This window comes from Carassius auratus, linkage group LG44F (assembly GCF_003368295.1).
Source record: "Carassius auratus strain Wakin linkage group LG44F, ASM336829v1, whole genome shotgun sequence".
Lineage (NCBI taxonomy): Eukaryota > Metazoa > Chordata > Actinopteri > Cypriniformes > Cyprinidae > Carassius > Carassius auratus.
In genome coordinates, this window is record NC_039298.1 from 4,991,526 (window position 1) to 5,011,506 (window position 19,981).

Below are 19,981 nucleotides of genomic sequence, written 5' to 3' on the forward strand. Positions count from 1 at the left end.
TGAATTTTATATTTTTAGTTTATTTCAATTTAAGTTTTAGTATGTCTTTATGTAGTTTTTTTATATATTTCTATTAGCTTTATTTTTATCATTCAGTTTTAGTAGTTTTAGTTACTCTAACTTTCTGTTGACAAAGAGTCAATGATAACAACACTGCATCTAAGATATAATAAAACTGCAAAAGAAGGTTCTTTAAAGGTTCTCTTATTGCTTCTATCCGGTTAATATTAAGACCTGTTTTTAAAGACCGAAAGCCTTTTAGTTAAATTATTTTTTCCATATTACCGTAATTAATTGACTGTATGGGTGAATTTTTATTTATTTAATGACTTTGAGTGGATGAGTTAATTAGAGCCATATGCTGCCTAACTGAAAATTTAGATTAAGATTTTAGAAAGGTTTTCCTTCTTGGTTTTCTTTCTATAACCAGGACTGGTTTTAATAAGGTTAAACTGGTTGACAGGTCACAGTTTGACAATATTTCTTTCCATCCTGTAAAGTCTTAATAACCCTTTAACTAACAAAAGCCTTCCTCATGAGAAAATAACAGCACAAATGCAGCAATATCTATTAATGGATCTTCTGAGTATTGTTATTATTTACAATTATAAATGTTATAAAATGAGAAGTCTCAAAGCATATTTCATCATAGCATATTTATAACCTTTTTAAACATTTCTGCTTTTTCGGTACCCTCTTATAGAAACATTTGCATAAATCAAAACACACACACAAAATTCAAATAAGTACTGTAATAATGACCCCATGTCATATTTATTAAGACCCCAAACAAACAAAGTTTTCTTTTATAACGTGAACACTGTATACAAAGCCAAATATTTAATATGTAAATACTTTTAAAGGCACTGCACTAAATGCTACGGCCAACAGCGCAAATGATCACGCCCCTCATGTAATATGTTAATTAAAAGGGCGTGTCTTACAGGAGGGCGGGAGGACATGTCTTTCTCTCCTCCCGTTTCCTGCGGATGGTGTTCCCAGACTGGGCTGAAACCTGAGTCTCTCCGTTAAGTCGAGACCAATAACCGGCCCGTTTAATCACCAGGGGATGGTAGGAGGGCAGCTGTGAGTTCATGAAATGTCTACTGGTTAACGCGCTTAATCCGACCGCTAGAAGCGCGACTATGGCCTGTTATTTGTGTGGCATTAGATTAAGGGAGTACACCTTGCGTCCGAGAGAGCATGGAGGTGACGTATGCTGCTTTACAGCATCTGCAGTTTGATGCATAGAAACTTTGCTCACGAATAAAGATGGATTTGCCTCGACGTTTCCCGGACCCGCTTCTCAACCCGATGTTGCTCAATGAATCCGTGGCACCCATCGGTATGAATGAAGCGTGTTTGGCTGGGAGCGGGTCCGGCGCCATGGCAACCAGCGCGTTGAGAAACGATTTGGGCTCCAACATTCATGTGTTGAAAACACTAAATCTCCGCTTCCGCTGCTTCCTTTCCAAAGTCCACGAGTTAGAGCGCAGAAATAGGTTATTGGAGATCCAGCTGCAGCACGCCCAGGAGCAGTCCCGGTACCGACTGCTGTTTTCCCGGGACCAAGCGGTCCAGACGAGCCTCGAGCTGCCTCACTCAGACGCACCGTGTCCGTCGAGACTCCCCGGTAGAGTCTGGAGCTTCTCACACAGCTCCCGATACGGAGGACGCTTTGAGACGCATCAGGGGCCTGGAGTGTCCTGGACCCAAACTGACGGTGTCGGCGTTCAGATCGACACCATCACACCTGAACTCAGGGCCTTGTACAATGTTTTGGCCAAAGTCAAGCGCGAGAGAGACGAGTACAGGAGAAAGTAAGTCCAGCTCAAGCTTATTTCAAGTGTTTGTCTGCAAAATTTTCACAATTGTCTTATAAATCAAGAAATAATATTGTAGTTAGGACTGGACAATTATTGTTACTACAAGACATTGGTGATTTGATATTAGTTACCACTGTCGTCTACAGTCATCCACTGTGAATGGAAACAAAAATGAAAGCTTGTTATAGGCCTATTAATTGGAGATGCCATATTACTTTACAGTGGCTTTACTAACTGTTACACTGTGTTATGGTTATTACTTTGGTACTTTGGCCAAAACTATGCTTCCCATTAGAAATAGAGCAATAATTGGTTTGACCAGACCAAAATATTGAATAATGGCTTTTATTTACCAGAATGACAAAGTCACCTATTTAATCTTTTGCTTAAATTATTCAGCTTTTATTTAACAGCCACTGATCAAAATAATAATAATAATAATAACAAACAAAGCAGCCAAAATCACAATCACAAAACAGCTTTAAAAACGATTTTCTGAGTGCACACATCCAAAGCACACGCACAGAAAGCGGCTGTCACATGGGATGTGAGTACTAAACGAAGTTCTCTTTCACATCTCACTGCACTTAAACTTTTTTTTTTTTTTTTTTTACATTTCAGTTGCTTCTTACTCATTTCAGAACATTGTGAGTACTTTCAAAAGTAACGTCCCTTAATGTTTTTTCGCATAACCAAGAAAAAAATGTAAATCGGTTAAAAGGTAAAAAAACTGGACATTCTGAACATTTACAAAACATTCATATCCTAATGTGAATGTTAGCAACACATTCTTGGAACATATTTCTGTAAGCTGGCTTATAAAATACTTTAAACTAAATAGCCCTTCTCATTCTAAAAAACAAAAAATTTCCCCTCTGTGTGTTTATAGTATACAACAGTGTGTGTTTCCTTTCTATTTTATGCGACTGTCCTTGGGGTCAGTTTTAGTCTTAACAGTAAGGGGCTATCTGTATCCCATGTATGTTCTCCATTATCCCATTACAAAGTGTCTGGTTTGGATATGAAACCTGAGAAAGCAAGGGTGACATCTTATCTGACAGAAACCATTAGCTTTTTCTCTCCCTCCAAATGGGGATCTGTGCAAATCCATCCCATTCAATAGGAGAGTTTCTGGGATCTGTCCTAAAACTACAGTAGAATCTCTTTACAGTTTCTCTTTTTCTCTTTGGGGACTAATATTTATTGCAATACACTTCCACCAATTTTATGTGGGTTTGCTTGATACATAAGGAATTTCCCGATTATATTCTCTTATGACTCTTTGATGTGTGCCATTCAGTTAATTTTCTGATTCGACCAATTATTTTTGTAATGTACAATGGGAATGGAACAAACTGGGAAAATTATGTGCCAAAGTTTTTGTTTCTGACCTGCAGCAGACAGTATTGGGGCTCATTAATTGCTCAACACTAATGAGCTACTGTAACTTTAAGGCATTTCCGGTCATCTAGAAACCCCAGACTTACAATAAATACAGTAATCCTGAGATGCTTTTGTGTTTCTCAGACTGTTCCTCTTGGCTGTGCTGCTATCTTAGTTTGTTTCAGTGGCTCTGTTGTTATAATAATGTAATAGTCTGGCTGTAGAAGGCCCATAGAGGATTTCTCGTCTGCCAGAACAGATGTAGACTGTCTGTGAGAAGAAGCAGACAAATGAGCCACATTTCCAGATCTTGAGTGAGCTGGAAACACCACTTTATGAAGAGTGTCTGCATCCATTGATTATTCAGTGCTTACAATAGCCATGCTGTTAGGAATGGGCTATTTTTTAGATAAATAATTGAGCAAATAGTCATATGTTTGCCTGACTCGGCTTAAAGAGCCACACAGATGGGAAATCAAAAATTTGCTGTATTGCAGTGTATGATGTAGCTGTCCATCAGTGTAAACAATGTGCAAAGTAATTAAACCAAAAAGTACTCTATTTATAAAGTTATTGGCTTCTAAAGTAAGGAGTCGACTCTGAATCCCTGAAACGAGTCGTTATAGATTTCAAATCTTTTGCCCATCTCAATGTACGTCACTAGGAACACTTTGCATAATAATCTCCGCCTACCGTCTTGAGAGAAACAGAACTTTGACCTGCCCCCCCCCCCCCCCACACAGACGCTCAGGTTTGTGTGAGAGTATCATGTCGAGGAGACAGTGTGTTTTTAATTATAAAGGCAAGTTTGTTTTATTTTCACTGCCAAAGAATGAAGATCAGAAGAACCAATGGCTAAAATTCATTTTGACCACAATACCAGAGCAGTACAACAAATCCCTTTTGTTGTGTTCACAACATTTCACTGATGACTGCTTTTCTAATCTCGCTGAGTACAGCGGGATTTTCAAAGCGTTTGGCCATAAAATAGGGTTCATTACCAACTTTATTTATACCAATGAGCATCTCCGAATAACAACGCGAAGTATGATTATGAAGTTATGTGTCTGTTTTCTCCCGAGCGTCTTATCAGTATGTGTGCTGTCTGCAGCCTGTCTGCGTTGATCGTCATGTACAAACACGTCATTAAAATGAAGTGTAACTCCGTGAATACTCAACGAAGAGACATGAGAGAGATATCTATAGAAAGCTTGACATGTCTACTTTAAAACTAAACAAGTGCTGCCGAAAACAGATATTCTGTGATAAAGTAAGCCATATGAAAACAACGCGATGTCTGTTTTTCATGTCTCCCTTCGTGACCACGCCCCCGCGCTGAACGCACTATTCAGATTCAAACTGAAGCGCGCGGCTTGAATACACCCACACAGAAGAAAAAGCAGCGAGACTGTTCAAGTTTTTTATTTTACTGTTTGCTTCGCGATGAGAGGAATAAGACATAATTCACCCCAAAAAGATACTAACGCATTGTTTACCGTGATGTTGTGAGCGGAACAACCAATCAAAGCTGACTATGTCAGTTGACCAATCAGAACACAGTATGCTACCGAAAGGTGGGGTTTAAGGAAACTTAATCTTTTGAACAGCTTCGTGCAAATCGTTTGGGGATCTCTGAGAATTGAGCTAATTTTAAAATGATATTTTGACAAAATGACAATGTTTTTTAACCTTGGATGGATTTAAACCTATTGTACAGGACTTATAAACAGTGATAGGAAGCTTAGAATTTTCATCTTACTGGCTCTTTAAGTGGTCAACACAAAATTAACTATTTTTTGCATTGCTGTCTTTGCTGTCGTCTCATGTTTGTTTTGGCTGTCAGATAGAGTTTCACAGTAGCAGCCGGTCAGTTAGGATGGATGTTGGTGGTCTGTTATATATTAAATGTGATCTGGGACAGGTGGAAAATGTGGCAGCAGGCTCATTTGCAAATACTGTCTCCCAGGAAATTATTTAAACAAATATAAAACCATCTTCTAAACTAAGCATAGGTTTGGCAGCAGACTGAATGTTTTGAATAGCTTGTGTTCTTTAAAGTGAAAAGTAACTTGGAACCAGCTTGCAAAGAACTGCAATCTGTTAATGTCTTTGCATGTGGCAAATTTTTTGCCTTATTTTTTTATTTTTTTTATTTTTTTGTATTTGGCTATTTTCAGAGTCTTTAGGAATGGGATTTGTTCCTGGCTAGAGCACAGCATGACAAAAACCAGTATTGCTGTAAAGGGAAAAAAGACATTCAGCCCAGTTATTTTCCTGACTCAAAACAGCCCAAAAGCTATAAAACATCCATATAGTGACAGACTGTATATTCTAGGAAGCTTAACATATCTAGTGTATGGAGTCATTCAGCTCCACCCCTTGGAGAGTTGTGGGAATTCTTTGCCCATCCTCCCATTCCATTGGAATTCCGTCTGATAAACCTTTGTGGGAATTCTATGGCTTTGATAGAAATTCAGGTTTATTAAGATAAATGTGTTACTCATGTATTGTATTGGAAATAACCCTATAATTGTATATTTTTTGTTTTTGCATTATATTTAAATTTGTATCTTCATTGGAATTTCTAATGTGGATTGTCTGAGGATTTTTGCCTATGATTTTGTTGCGTTTTTAAATCAGATTTATTTATATTCACATATATGAATGTTGTTCTGGGAAAATGTTTATCATGTCTAGAAGCTTTATGATTAAACACATGCCAGATTTCAGAGAAATACACTCAAGCTGCCACAATGATATTCAGTTTAGTTTTTCTGTCCCTGTGTTCATTTCCTGTCTGCGTGGCTGATGTGTTGCTACGGATTCTGATTTGATTGTATCATCCTGTTCAGCTGTGTCTGCCTCATCAACCTGTGTGTTTAAGTACCTCTTGGTATCATCAGTCTTTCATGGTTGTTCTATTTTGCCTGCCTGCCTTTTTTTGTTCCATGAATCTGTACTGTGAAAACTTTTTTAGGATCTTTATCTTCATCATCATGCTTTGAATTACCATGATTTGTGACAGAATACTGGACCTAACAAAATTTCACCACCCTCGCAAGAGAAGGACTTCCTTTGTTGGAGTATACTGCTCGATTCTGCCAAATTGTCCAGCACACAGCTTTTGATGATGTGACCACTGGAGCCAATTATTATTTACAGATGGACCTACCTGATCTGAGTAAGGGAACATGGAGAGAGGCAATCCTCAGGTGTCTGCAGTGGGATAACCCCCAACTGATACCATCACTTACAGCCACTGCAAAACCTGAGCCAAGCACACAGCTCACTATCGACTGCACGGAGCATCTGCCTGAGCCCGCCGCAGATGGAGAGCCTGATCAATTGACGTGTTTGAGCTGCCAACATCACACCTGCCGGAGCGAGTATTAGTGGAGTACGAGGGGATGGAAAGAAGCCCGACCAACACTCACTGCTTTATATATATATATATATATAAGTTCTTCAGCCCTGTCTCCGCTGGTTCCTGCAAGCCCCTCAGCTAACCCTCAGTCAGCACCATCCTGGAGTTTTGTCTCACTGCGGGTCATCCAGTCTCCAGCTTTACCCTGCAAGACCCCGTCTCCACCTTCAGTGTCTGAGGCCTGGATTCCACCTCGGCCCTTAGTCCCATCGGTTCCGCCTTGGTCAGTCGTCTTCCATCCATCGCTACATGATTCCACTCCTCTGGCTTTGGCTTGTCCCTCCATCCCTCTGGCTTTATCATGCTCCTCCTTCCCTCCGGCTACACCTTTTGTACACAGTTGGTTCTGCTTCACCCCATTCTTTTCCAGCTCCCCGCCTCAGTTGCTTGGCCCTCAGGACCCCCGGTGTCACCCTGGCTCTTTGTCTCTCTGTCTCTGACTGGGGCTTCTCTTCCATCGGTGTTATCTGTCAGTCAGTTCAGTCAATGGTACTGTCAACCTTACCTCCACCACCTCCCTCCTGCAACACCTCTTTTTTCTCATGGAGCTCCTCTGGATCTCTGTTCGCTACTCACAATCGTCCTCAACCTAAACCTCTCATCAGTGAACTTTCTACATGAGGTTGCTCCTTTTGGGAGTGGGTGTACTGTCACAATAGCCACTTTCACAATGCGATTCTGGAAAATACAAGGGTAAATGTGTCCCGGCAATTGTTCCCGGGCTGTTAGATTTTGCACTTTCACACTGCAAGTGATTACCCGGAATGTGTGTGTGTGTGTGTGTGGGTGTGTTCATACACAACCCGTAAAGACACGTGACATCAGCGTGTGACGTGTAATGTACGAGTCGAAAACGCCAGGCACGTTAACTTTCACTGAAGCTGGTGATCGATCTAAGTTTCAGAGTGGAAAGTGAGGAACGACCTGATCTCTACTTCATTACAGTTTGCACATATTTTTTCACCGTGAACATTGTCCTTCTTTCAAAACACCCAGTAAAAGAGTCACGCGATAACGTGCGTCATCATTACGACACACCCTTTACAGCATTTGTTTTTGTTCACACAGCGCTCGTTCCGGGTTTGAACCTGGCAATGTTACTAGGTCCCGGGACGTGTTTGCTTTCACACAGAAGGCGACACGGGAATGTTCCGGTAATATGTTCCGGTAATTTTCCAGGTCCAACGTGCAGTGTGAAAGGGGCTAATGTGATGTTTTAGTTTTTTTTTGGTTTGTTTTTGTCCTTGTGATAATTTCCTACATGTCTACATGTAGGAAATTATCTACATTTCTAATGTGTTGCTATGGTTTTTGATTTGATTGTATTATCCTGTTCATCTGTTTTCGCCTCTTCAACTCTGTTTGAATCATCCCTTCATTCATCATTTGTTCTGTATCATCCTGTTCATTTCGGCCTTTTCCTGAGTTTGTTCTTTGAATCTGTACTATTAAGAACTATTCATTGATACCTTCATTATCGTGCTTTGGGCTACCATGATTTGTGTCACATGCTTATAAACCTTTCCTATCACAAAGACCATGCATTGCATTCGGTAGATAACGGCTTTGTGGAATGCACACTTTCAAAAGGTGTTTTATAACCCCAGGAGATGATCTCCACTGACCTGTGAACCATGGCTGTAGACTTCTGTCCAGTTCTGGTCAGGGATCTTAGAAGTAGCTGCATATGAGGTGTGCTAATGAAGCTAACAAATTATTCCAGCCTGCCGATTTCCCTGAAAGATGCTGTTCAGCCCTTTTCTCCTAATTTAGCAAGTTATTCATGATGATGCACATGATTGACTTTCAAAGGATTTTATTTCCTCCAGATAGATTCAGCTGGTGCAAAGCTATCAGTTATGTGGTGAATAAATGCATTTCTGAATGACCGTGTTTTATTGTGCAGGTTTGTAAATTTCCAGCTAGTGTACAGACAGATGGAGCAGTAGATGCAGCCAGCCAATGCATTATGCATTTAAAAACTGAACCTCAAAAGCCCCAGTGACGCAAATGCTTTAATAAAAGCTTGACTATCCCATCTTTAGTTTGGATGATGTCTATTCCTCTGTGAACAGAAGTACACTTTAACATATTTTTAAAAAGAGTACTTATTACAGAAAGAGTACACAGTAACACCGAAAATACTTAAGTGTGTACTAAATGCAGTGGTTTTGAACACATAATTGCATGTTAATTGCAATTAAATGAAAACGTATTATAGGTTTTATATAATTTATATTAAATGAATTAACTGAACTTTGAAGAGGAGAATGTGCAAAGCTTGTAAGCAATGCCACGTAACCTCAACCATTTGGTGTCCATAAGCTCATTGGTCCACTAGTAAAAATAACTATAAAGAGAAGCATTTTGCTAAATATATGCGCTATATTGCATATTCATAGTTTTACTTAACCTGTTATCTACATGATAAGAGAGAATGCAAGGAGCTTGACAATATTTGTAGGATGCATTGAGGAGGAGCCCAAACTGCACTCAATGGCCATATTGACATAGCTATGGCCTGTGATATTGGCACAGATTGTGTGTAATAAACAATTCTTTGTGACTGTATATAGTTCTCAAGTTGGAAAAGATGTTTAGTTCCCAATTTAAGTGAGCCTTAGTTCCCTGGACATCTGGAGATGGATTAAAATGCTGATGCTGTAAAAGGAGGGGAGACATAAACACATGACAGTATGACTGAAATGTTAAAAGTGCTTATAAAAAAAAGAATGAAATAAAACACGTTTATTCTTTGGCACTTAAAACAATACACACTTAAATAGGCACAATAAGCACTTAACAATATGGCCACTTTTTTGTTTTGTATAAGAGCCAATGGCTCCTTAATTTATTATATTTTTGTTAATCAAGTACTTTGTCTGGATAGACCCTGTGTGGCACAGAAGGGAGGGGTTTAGATCTGTGTGTTCATGTGTGTGTGATTCTTCAGAGTAGCTCTATATATTGATCTGAAATACAGCTCGCTCTTCTTCTGGTGTCGGGTACAGACTCCGATATGCACAACTGGAGACCCATGGGACAGTCTGGAGATGGATCATTATGTAGGTCATCTTTGCACGTATTTTTAGGATTTTCTTTTAGCACTCTTTATTTAAAAAATGTGTTCATAACAATAAAATATGTTGACGTTTCAGCTACACCACCTTTAGCAGTTACCAGTCAAGAAGAATATATTTGGTTTAACAAAGTTATTAACAGTATGTGGACATTATAAACTCGTGTTTTGGGTGGTTGCTAAGGTGTTTTAGATGGTTGCCCACCCTAAGCAAGCATTTCCAATTAAATGTTATGTACCCCCTTTTTCTCGAAATGTATGATTGACTTTGATTCTTGTTGATTAACAGCTCAGAGATGATGTCTGTTCATTTAGCTCATGGTTTAGAGGGTTTAGGACAGAAGGACCTTGCCAAAAGTTAATTGTGGCACATGAAACAAACTTATGTTCCATCACGCTAATGAAATGGTCTGTACAGCCTGACAGCTTTTGTTTTGTTAAGCCACAAATATTGCATATACAGCAATATTTGTGTACTTCCAGACATTGTAGGATTCTCTTGTTTTGTAAAAGGAAATTTGACTATGAGTAAGGCCTAGACCTCAGAAAGGAAATATGAGGTCTAAAACACACCTGTCATGAGGCATTCATTTTATTTCAAAATGAAAGCACAGGCTTATTTTCAAATGTAGTTTTAAGTGATTGAGCTAACTCAGTACTGAATCATTTTATACCATTGCATTGATTGCCCTTGCAAGATTTGTTTTTTATTTATATTTATTTATATTTTTTATGAAAATCAAAGAAGCTAGATTATTATATAGATTTTAATTAATAAATATGTATTTTAGCCTTAAATTGCATAATAATACTATTATTGTATTTTCACTTTTATCAACCCGAACCTCTTTTTGACTAAGACTCATTTTATGGATTTATTGACCAGGAGCAATTCCAATACTGTCCATTGTTTTCAAATGCCTGATAAACCGCTTTGCTCAATCACTTAAACACTTAAACTGAATCGTATCATAAGGAATCAAAGCAGTTTAGAGATCATTGTCTTTAGTGAAAGGGTAAGAAATGAGCCTAATGTGCTATACATGCCCTGAATGTGGCACACTCCTTGACAACAGTGGTCAAAAAACAGACATTTATAGAAAGCAAAGGTGATCATTTACATGCCTAACATACCACTGAACTCCACTGCAAGCCACTTACTACAGTATTTTCTTGAAATAGCTGAGAGCTTATTGGATTACAAAATCCAAAACTATGCTGGAGAGTTTAAGACACCTTAGTTTAAGATAATGCTCAGCATGTTATGTCAGCTACCCGAAAAAGCAATTTAGCACAAGATATTTAAAGCACAAGATATTTCAAACAGTGTTTGCTAATTCTTTGATCATTTTCATAATTGATCATTTGCAACATTATGAAAATCATAAAACAAATCCTAAAAAATAAAACAATTTATGTCAGCTTCCCATTTGTATGTCAGCTTCCAATTTGTAAGCTTTTAAAAAATAACAATAATAATCCAGAAATGCCAGAAAGCATGTGGAATGGTTGGTGTGGGTCATTTGCTCATTAGTTCAGATTTTAAGAAGGGTTCATTTACTGTACATAACATTCCAGCTCATGGCTACAGTGTGACCTGTATAGACTTCTCCACCTTTTGCCACCATCTCTGTCTGCAAAATATGTTTAGGGGGCAATAGTGGGTCATAGGTCATATCATCCTCTGTCTTCTAGGTTACTTCCCTCCCCCATCTCTAAGAAATGGCATGCATTTTTGAGCATATTGTTTAGCCCTCATATAGATGTATAAAAGTTTGTGGTTGGTGAGATTCTTTTCAGTGTTTTTGAAAGAAGTCTGAACTAGACAATACCTATTGTCTCTTTGCATTTCAGAGGTGGTGGACAAATGAGACGATGGGTGTGTCTCTACACCCATTTTTAGGTCTTCACAGGTGCTATGATGATCCCCTCAGTGTCACTCTTTGCCCTATTCACTTGTACACGTTTGAAGCGGTTTAAGACAACAATGGTACACATGGAACATTTGACCTAAAACCAGATTTTCCTCTTTCTTTACCTATAATAGCCCTTTGAAACATTGGAAGAAGTCATTTGAACTCTCCCATAAATTGAACAATGTGTATTAATATCGACTGGCCTGATCTCACATAATGGAAGAAGTCACAGCAGTGTGTTTAGTGCTGGCTAATGGTGAAGAACAAAGAAGGCAGCTCTTCCTTTTGTAGTGTGTCTCATCTTTCTTTTTCTAAATAGCAGTTAAAAAGTTTTAATCCAGTGCTTATTTTTGACCAGGTGAGTGTTCAAAAACATTCAGTATGCTGTATTCTTCTACATTTCTTCATGCCATTTTCCACACTGCCTTATTTTGGAGAGAGTTTCCATTTGTATTGTGTTCAGTGTCTTTTGAATAAAATGAAAGCTCTCGTGTGCAGTGCTGTAGCAGAGGAAATGAGAGGAGTCTGATTCTCATGACCTTGGGCTGTTGTATAGTCAGCTCCACTAGATCCCACTGACATTCAGAGAGATCCACACTGTCCCTGACTCTGCAGTCTTGTCCGCCTGGATCCATGATGTACTGAGTACCGAGACTTGCTACTGCCAATACATTCACAGACATGCTGCTGTGAGCATGTAGGAAATCCTGCTGCTGCACATAAAACATATATGATAAAACCCCCATATATAACATACATGACATTACCCAGTAGGATATACAAGTGGAGCTGGGGAAGGTGGAGGGTTTCTGAAGCACACTGCAACTGCTACAGCAAGCACTAGCCGAGTATGTGAATGTTCAGCAGCAAGCTCATTGGCTGCTGATGTGAAAAGAAACCAATCAGCTGCATCATTCATTGTCATTATGTCAGATTGAGTTAGAACTGCGCCATCTAGAGTTTCATGACAGAATTTTGGATTGAAAATGTGCACCCTTGAAAACTTTTTCCCCAGAAGCTTATTAAAAATACAGGAGTTTATATAATACCTTATACTGGCGATAAGTGGAAAAGTTTCCAATATTTTTTTATGCTTTTGAAAGCAGTCTCTTATGCTCACCAAGGCTGTTTTTATTTTATTAAATAAACAGTAAAAACTGTTATAATTTGTGAAATATCATTTCAATTTAAAATAACTGTTTTCTATTGTAATATATTTCAAATGCAGTTTATTCCTTTGATGGCAAAGCTGAATTTTTCAGCAGTCATTACTCGAGCCTTCAGTGTTCTTAACATTTGGCTGCCAGTGTTAAATGTAATATAAAATCAAGTTATCATAAGAGCTGTGGGGTAAATGTGTAAGATTATTTGTTTATTTCAAAGCACCTTCACTCTTATACCTTGAGATACCTTTAATAACTTTTTTCCTCTTCTGAGTGAATCATTTGAATCCTAAATGAACTGACTCCAGATCATGACTTTATGACACACCGTGCCCATTTATTCCAAGTACAATCAATGCCCATGTGGGCTGTTATTTTGTTCCAGATGGGAGGAGGAGGTGTCTAAACGTCAGCAGATGGAGTCTTTGGTGGAGACATTACAGGAGGTGAGATTTCAGACCTATCATATTGTGACTGTTGATGTTTGACATCCATACAGATGCACTGACGCATGGCTGTAAGATAATGCTAGTGCAGAGAAGAAAATTCCCCACCCTCATTTTAACAAATATATTCTGAGACCAAATAAACAATGCTGAAAAAAAACAACCAAAGATTTGCTTGATTTAATGTAGTTTTGTAGCACGGAAACTCAACATTAAGTTCAGTCAAAACATTTCATTAAAACAATTAAGTAAATGAATTCTGCTAAAAATAAAAAAGCCAACCCTGTCATTTTTTTCAGTGCACAGGAGAACTTTCTAAATGCTCTCTTTACAGACTGTTCAGTCATCGGAAGCTGTGCAGGGAGAACTGAATGAGAGGATGGATCGTCTTAAAACAGAGCTGGTGGTCTTCAAAAGCCTCATGCCTCATGATGTAAGTTTCCTCCGTTATTGACTTCTACACACAACTGATGGCACACCAAAGATGCAAATACCCATTTACAACAGCGCCTGATTTAAAACCGGGAAACAAAAGCATCATTTGACTGCACCTGTGAGTGATTCAGGGAAATAAAGATGAACCCGTAGGTAAATTTCTCTGATATCAGGCTGAATCGTTGCCCATAGATATGTGTGGGAAAATAAGCAACTTGTTCGCTCATGTTGCTCAGTCTAAGTAATAAAGCACAGCTGAGTGCTGCCTCCCTGGATATGTTCTTCAGTGTAAATGCACAGTTGCAAAGCTAGTCAAAAGAAGCTAGCTGTACCATCTGTTGCAGCCAAATGACCTCGGTGTATTTTATCAGCCCTTTGAGGTTTGTTTAGGCTTACTAACCCCAAAAAACAGCTGTGTAGTGCTGTTTATTTACCGTATATAACTAAAAAATAAATAGGTTAAGTCAAGGTAGGCCTACTATAGTTACTACAACTAAAACTGAAATAAAAAGAAATTAAAGCCAAATATAAATATAAAAAAAGAAGACAAATGCACTTAAAATAAAAATATAAAATATAAAATTTATTTTAAATATAAATAACTCCAAAATAATGAGGAAATAGTATATAAAACAAAAAAACACATTTATATAATTCTAAATTTTCATTCTCATACAAAAAAAGATTGACACATATACATATAATTGTTATTTATTTTCTTTTATTATTTTTTTTATGCATGCAGTTTTTCATGATTTAATTGAGATTGTATTAAAAAAATGCATTTTTACTTTTAAAACCAATTTGTCATGCTTCATGGATGTTTGCATGGTTGCAATAATTCTTAACTATGTTTTTATGGTGCAATGTTTCCCTCTTCCAGTTTTCTGTTAAATCAATATCTTTTATTCACATGCTCATGTTCTTGTATAGGAAGTGTCTGACTTGGACACTAAAATCCAGGAGAAAGCCATGACGGTTGATATGGACATCTGCAGACGCATCGACATCACAGCCAAGCTTTGTGACGTGGCACAGCAGAGGAACTCGGAGGATGTGAGCAAGATATTGCACGGCAGTCCATCCAGAGCTCCTCCTGAACAAAAAGGGGTACAGAAACTAACAATCACAGTGCTCCTGTAATGACGCACAGCTTTAGATAATGGATTTAACAATACAACATTCAATAATGTGCTAATTTTAGTACAGATTTCATTTGCAGTAGCTTAGCTTATCATGCAATTTGGATCTTTCAGCAATGACAGAATGTGTGTGTGTGTGTTGTAGGGGATGGTGGTGTGTAGGAGGAAGGAGTGTAAGGGTGAATCAGAGGAGCAGAGAGTGGAAACTGATGGTGATTCTGCCCACCGTGAGGAAGATGTGCCTGGTTCTCTCAACATCACTGATGAGATGAAGAGGATGCTCAACCAGATGTAAGTCCTCATCGCCATTAGAGGGCATCTTCGGATGTTTTTGAGTGTGTGTGAATGAATTGTAAGCTAAAACTTAAAATGAAATAAAGTTCAAAATATTCTTAAATACTGTAATAAATCTCAGCATTTTGGTGCTTAAGAAACCTTGTGTAATTTTACAAGTGGACTAAAGCGGCAAAAATATGCTGTTAAAGTATAGATTATGGGCTGTGGATTGGTGTATGATCACTTACTGCCATCTAGTGTTCATATCCTCCTGGGACCCAGGCATTGACTTTTGTCCTCTATACTTTCACCATACATGCCACAGTTTTAATCTCATTTAGTCTGAATGTCCTGTACATTCCTGTATATTCAGGGCTTTTCAGAGATATCAAATGATTGGCGGTTTGATCATAAACACTCCCTCTCCTTGGTCTTTAATATGACTGATATTGACAGAATGATCAAATTTAGCACTCCTAGGGAAATATGATATCATTTTGTAATTATCTTTTAAATTTGTCTCATTTTTCAGGACAAACAGTATGTTAATCAGGCATTTTGGGGAGACAGAAGTCAATAGGGAAAGAAGTATTCTTGTCTGGAAGGAAATATTCTTATGAAACTGAACAATGTTCCTGTGGCTCAGTGGTAGAGGATTGCTTTCGGTAAAAAAAAATAAAAATAAATATGCACACAATTCATAGCCAGAATTCTCTGTAAGCGTTTTCTGAATGCATAAATGAAAATGTAAAGAAGTTATTACTCCCATTATTACACTTGTTTTTTATTACGGTTTTCCCTAAGAAAACATGAACACATGCACATTAGATGCAACGTATAGATACATTGAGTGGGAATACCAATTTATAGACATCTTACGCACATATTGCAAAAAGTAAAATAGTATATCAAATCATTCCGTTATATCTTTCATAACATAGTTGAGAATATACATTAAAATAGTTATAGTTTAACTAAAAATAGTTAAAACAGCCTGAAAAAACTGATTGGTTAATGAAAAAGTAAACCATTGTTTGTGCCTGTACATGGCTTTTCATGTCTATACTTTTTTTTGAAAGTTAATCCTGGTTTCCTCTACAAAGAGGAAGTTTCTTTCATTTTTCCTATTTGAGAATGAGATTTTACCATCTATTTGTTTATATTATTGATTCTTCTTACTTTAATAATCTCTATAGTAAAATATGGTTATTAGCATGCTTTTGCCCTTGTTTATTAGATTTTGCCTTCCCTTTCGTTTAAAATCTTTTCGATTGTGGATCTGTTGATTTTCCTTTTCTTTTCTTCTCCTTGTGTCTCTTTTCTCTTCCACGTCTGTGTCTGATGCCTGTCTTGTGCGCAGAGGTTTCTCAGCTAATTGGTTTGTTGGCAGGCGGGAAACGTTCGAGTTTGACGATGACTGTGACAGTCTGGCGTGGGAGGAGACGGAGGAGACGCTTCTGCTCTGGGAGGATTTCAGTAACCACAAGAGTCTGAACCCCAGCACCACAGCGTCCTGCGCATCCGACTCTCACGGAGAGACTCACGAGCAGGTCTGGCACCAAGTCACCACTCTCTATTAGTCTGGCGAAATGAGCCAGATGTAGAAAATGTAAAGTTAAAAACACATGGTCAATGTCTGGCTATAAGACTTACTTAAAAATCTGAAACAATGCAATCAGATATAATGCATTCTGCATTTATATGTTATCCTGCCAGGATCGAAGTCTAGGAAGCCTCATAAATGAAACCGAGTCCCTCTTTAAGACCAGAGAGCAGGAGTACCAGGACACCATGGGACAGATTGAGGTGAGAGAGGACGTTTGTGAATGCCATGTTTCAGACGATATTTGTTTTATTTCATTTGTGGATGAATACCATCTTCCTGCCTCAGCTGGAATTGGCCACAGCCAAGAATGACATGAACAGACACCTGCATGAGTACATGGAGATGTGCAGTATGAAGAGAGGGCTGGACGTACAGATGGAGACCTGTCGGAGGCTCATCCAAAGCACAGCCACCACCGGCAGGTTGGTTTAACCGTACTTCATTTGCAAAGTTAACCTGTCTGTATGATCTGCAAATATCAAGTACAACAGTAGAGGATTTGAATGATTAGTGTTGAGTTTTCCTTGCAGACAATCGCCATCCGTCAGTTCCGTGGCCAGCAGTGATTCGGGAAACACCGATGACATCCAGGACGAGCTGGAGCCTGATGGAGCGAGAGATGGAGAGAAAGAAGAAGCTGCAGCCATGAATGGAGAAGTCAGATGATGATCAGCCCTTCGTCGTTCTGGTTCCTCAGCTTCTTTGACAACCGGTCTCTCTTTTAAGTGTCTGGTCACTTTTCCACTTTTTCAGATGAGTGTGGAATTTCAGATTCCCAAAGAGCAAGTATTGGTGCTTTATATGCTATCTTAGAGCAGGACTTGCCGAAATAAAGCGGTTCCCTCTTCATCAGCACTGCCAAGGCATGGCTCCGTCGTCTTCCTCACAAGCTTTAACTGAGGTCACAATCTTTGTAGTGTGATGAGTAGTACCATATATAATAATGCACATAAAGGATACGATGTTATATTTTATCATAATAATATATTATCAACAATATAATATAAATATTATGGTATTATAATTACATAAAAAAGACAATTTCTGCTATCTGTATTGCTCATTTGTTTACATAAATCTGAAAGGCAAGTTACACAACCACTGTCAGTTTAAATAACAGATTAAAACACATTATAGAGGAAAGTATTACTCTACATCGAGCTCTGGAATAAGTTCAGGCTTTTAACGTCACAACAGTCGATAGATCAGCCATGCAGTATGCTTCACAAGAATATCTCTGCTCCAAGTAAGTTCAGATGTTTTCACCACGTACAATTGTTGCTGAACTAAATCACTGTGCACTAAGATCTATGCAATAATCTGGACTGGACTGACGTTACTTTCTGTGATTCTCAGTATGTGAGAGTTGATTCTCCTTGAGTGCACTTTTCCCCTGTTTCTTTATATTGTTAGAGAGTAGCAGTTAAACCCAAAATCATGTGCCTACAAATATGCTGTATACAGTGTCTTAGTTGCCTTGTATTTTTTTCTTTGAATATTTCCAGTACATGCTTTTGCTGTGATATACACCATTAAATCCTAAATCATATCCTTCGTACAGATGACGATAAAATTGATGTCAAAGATGGTAAATGGTGTAAGGTTCTGGATGATAGAAATTCTAGATTCGGAAGCCATACATATATCTGTCCTCAGGTTTTGGAAGGTTTGTTTAAGCTGCAAAATAGCTAAGGAAAATGATACTATTACTTTAAGTTCAGTATGTGGGTCATTCTCAGGAAAAGGTGCTATTTGTGCGAAGACTTTTTTTTTTTTTTTAATTATAAAAAAAAATGTAAAGTTACAATACCAAATATCAAAGTACATATACTAAACGTTATGTTACTTCAACCACAATAAAAAATAATAACTGATGTGCTTATAATAGACAACTGAGTAGATTATGTAAATTTAGTATCACTCATTTAACTGTGCCTTTAAATATATCTATAAAATAAAAAATAACTAATAATATTAATAATAACATTTTGTCAGAAAGACAAAATGTCACGTGGGATTGCAAATTCTGCATTTCTCAGAAAATGCATTATTCATTTTAAAATACTACGTAGTGAAAGCATGATATATAAATTTAAATAAAATACAAATTTAGGTTAAAAAATTAACAAAAAATTATATTGTAATAGTGATAAATGGGGACTAAAACAATTTCCAGACATTTCAATTAAAAACAATCATTTAAATTAAACATTTTCATTATAAAGTATACTAAATATATTGCATTACAAACAGTCAAACTGATTGATTGATGTGACTGAAGAGGCACACTACTGTATGTCATCATCACTTCCTAAGAATGACCCACAACGCCCCCCTCACATACCCCCAAAATATGTTTGTGACGAAATTCAAAGAACTCTTATTCAAGAGTTGGCCCAGAAAAATATAAATAATATTTCATTATTTACTTATTTTATTTTACATGTGTAATTCATGTTATTGTATTACTTTTCATGTTATTGTATTGCTTTTGTTTAATATATTTTTGTCGCGTTTTTATTTTTCAAACAATCAACATATATTGATTGCTGAAAACAGTATCTGGCTGATGGAAGTTTGCAATTACTGCTTTTTATTTTTTTTATTTAATGGTAATGAATTATTTTATATTTTATTATCCTCTATTTGGCCATTTAGATGTTATATGTTGATACCCTTTATTATTTAATATTTCTTGCCTTAAATGTGGGTCATTTCTAATAGAATGTATTAGTTTGTGCTGTTTACTAAAGAACTCAGCTGACTGATCTTGTGCTGAAATCAGCATGTCTGGAAATGAGTGTTTGTTTCTGAAAATCCGGAGGACTATGCAGGTCTCATGAAATTGTAGTCTGGTTTTATGCTGGTTTTAAATAATAACAATAAAAAAAGTTTGCCTTATCACAGTTTCATATTTTTCATCCAAAATATGCTTTATTAAACTTTTGAATCAACTTTGCTGCATACAACGTTTATTGAATCATAATTTATGACAATGAATATTGTTTTGACTTCCCAACAGATTTCACATGGAATTTTTGGTTTTGCATGATTAAGCAATTCTCACTTATTTTGCATGAATTTCCCTGTTGCATGGGTACTGAGGTAGTGTTCAGCATAACTCTAGAAGAAAAATGAAAACTTTGGTTAAATTGTATATGTCGAAGTTCTGGGGAAAAGCTGCTGAGAGAGGCAAATCTATTCCCAGTGGTTTAGCTGGTGGTACATAAGTCACGTTTTTGAGGAATACAGCTTTGTTTTGCAGATGAAAACCATCATTACAGT

At 37.5% G+C, this 19,981-nt stretch overlaps 1 protein-coding gene across 2 annotated transcripts; it reads left to right on the forward strand.

Moving 5' to 3' along the window:
* Positions 1-777: 777 nt before the first annotated feature.
* On the forward strand, positions 778-19,597 carry LOC113068370 (intermediate filament family orphan 2-like). 2 transcript variants are annotated; one of them, XM_026241106.1, is made up of 9 exons: positions 778-1,820; positions 13,177-13,237; positions 13,572-13,670; positions 14,606-14,782; positions 14,960-15,105; positions 16,451-16,640; positions 16,807-16,896; positions 16,982-17,118; positions 17,227-19,597. In XM_026241106.1, exons 1-9 carry the CDS (start codon positions 1,273-1,275, stop codon positions 17,360-17,362), a joined length of 1,584 nt encoding a protein of 527 aa, XP_026096891.1. In that variant the 5' UTR covers positions 778-1,272; the 3' UTR covers positions 17,363-19,597. The 2 variants fall into 2 exon arrangements, with proteins under 2 accessions (XP_026096891.1, XP_026096892.1); XM_026241107.1 differs by having other exon boundaries at positions 780-1,820; positions 16,481-16,640.
* The last annotated feature ends 384 nt before the right edge of the window (positions 19,598-19,981 follow it).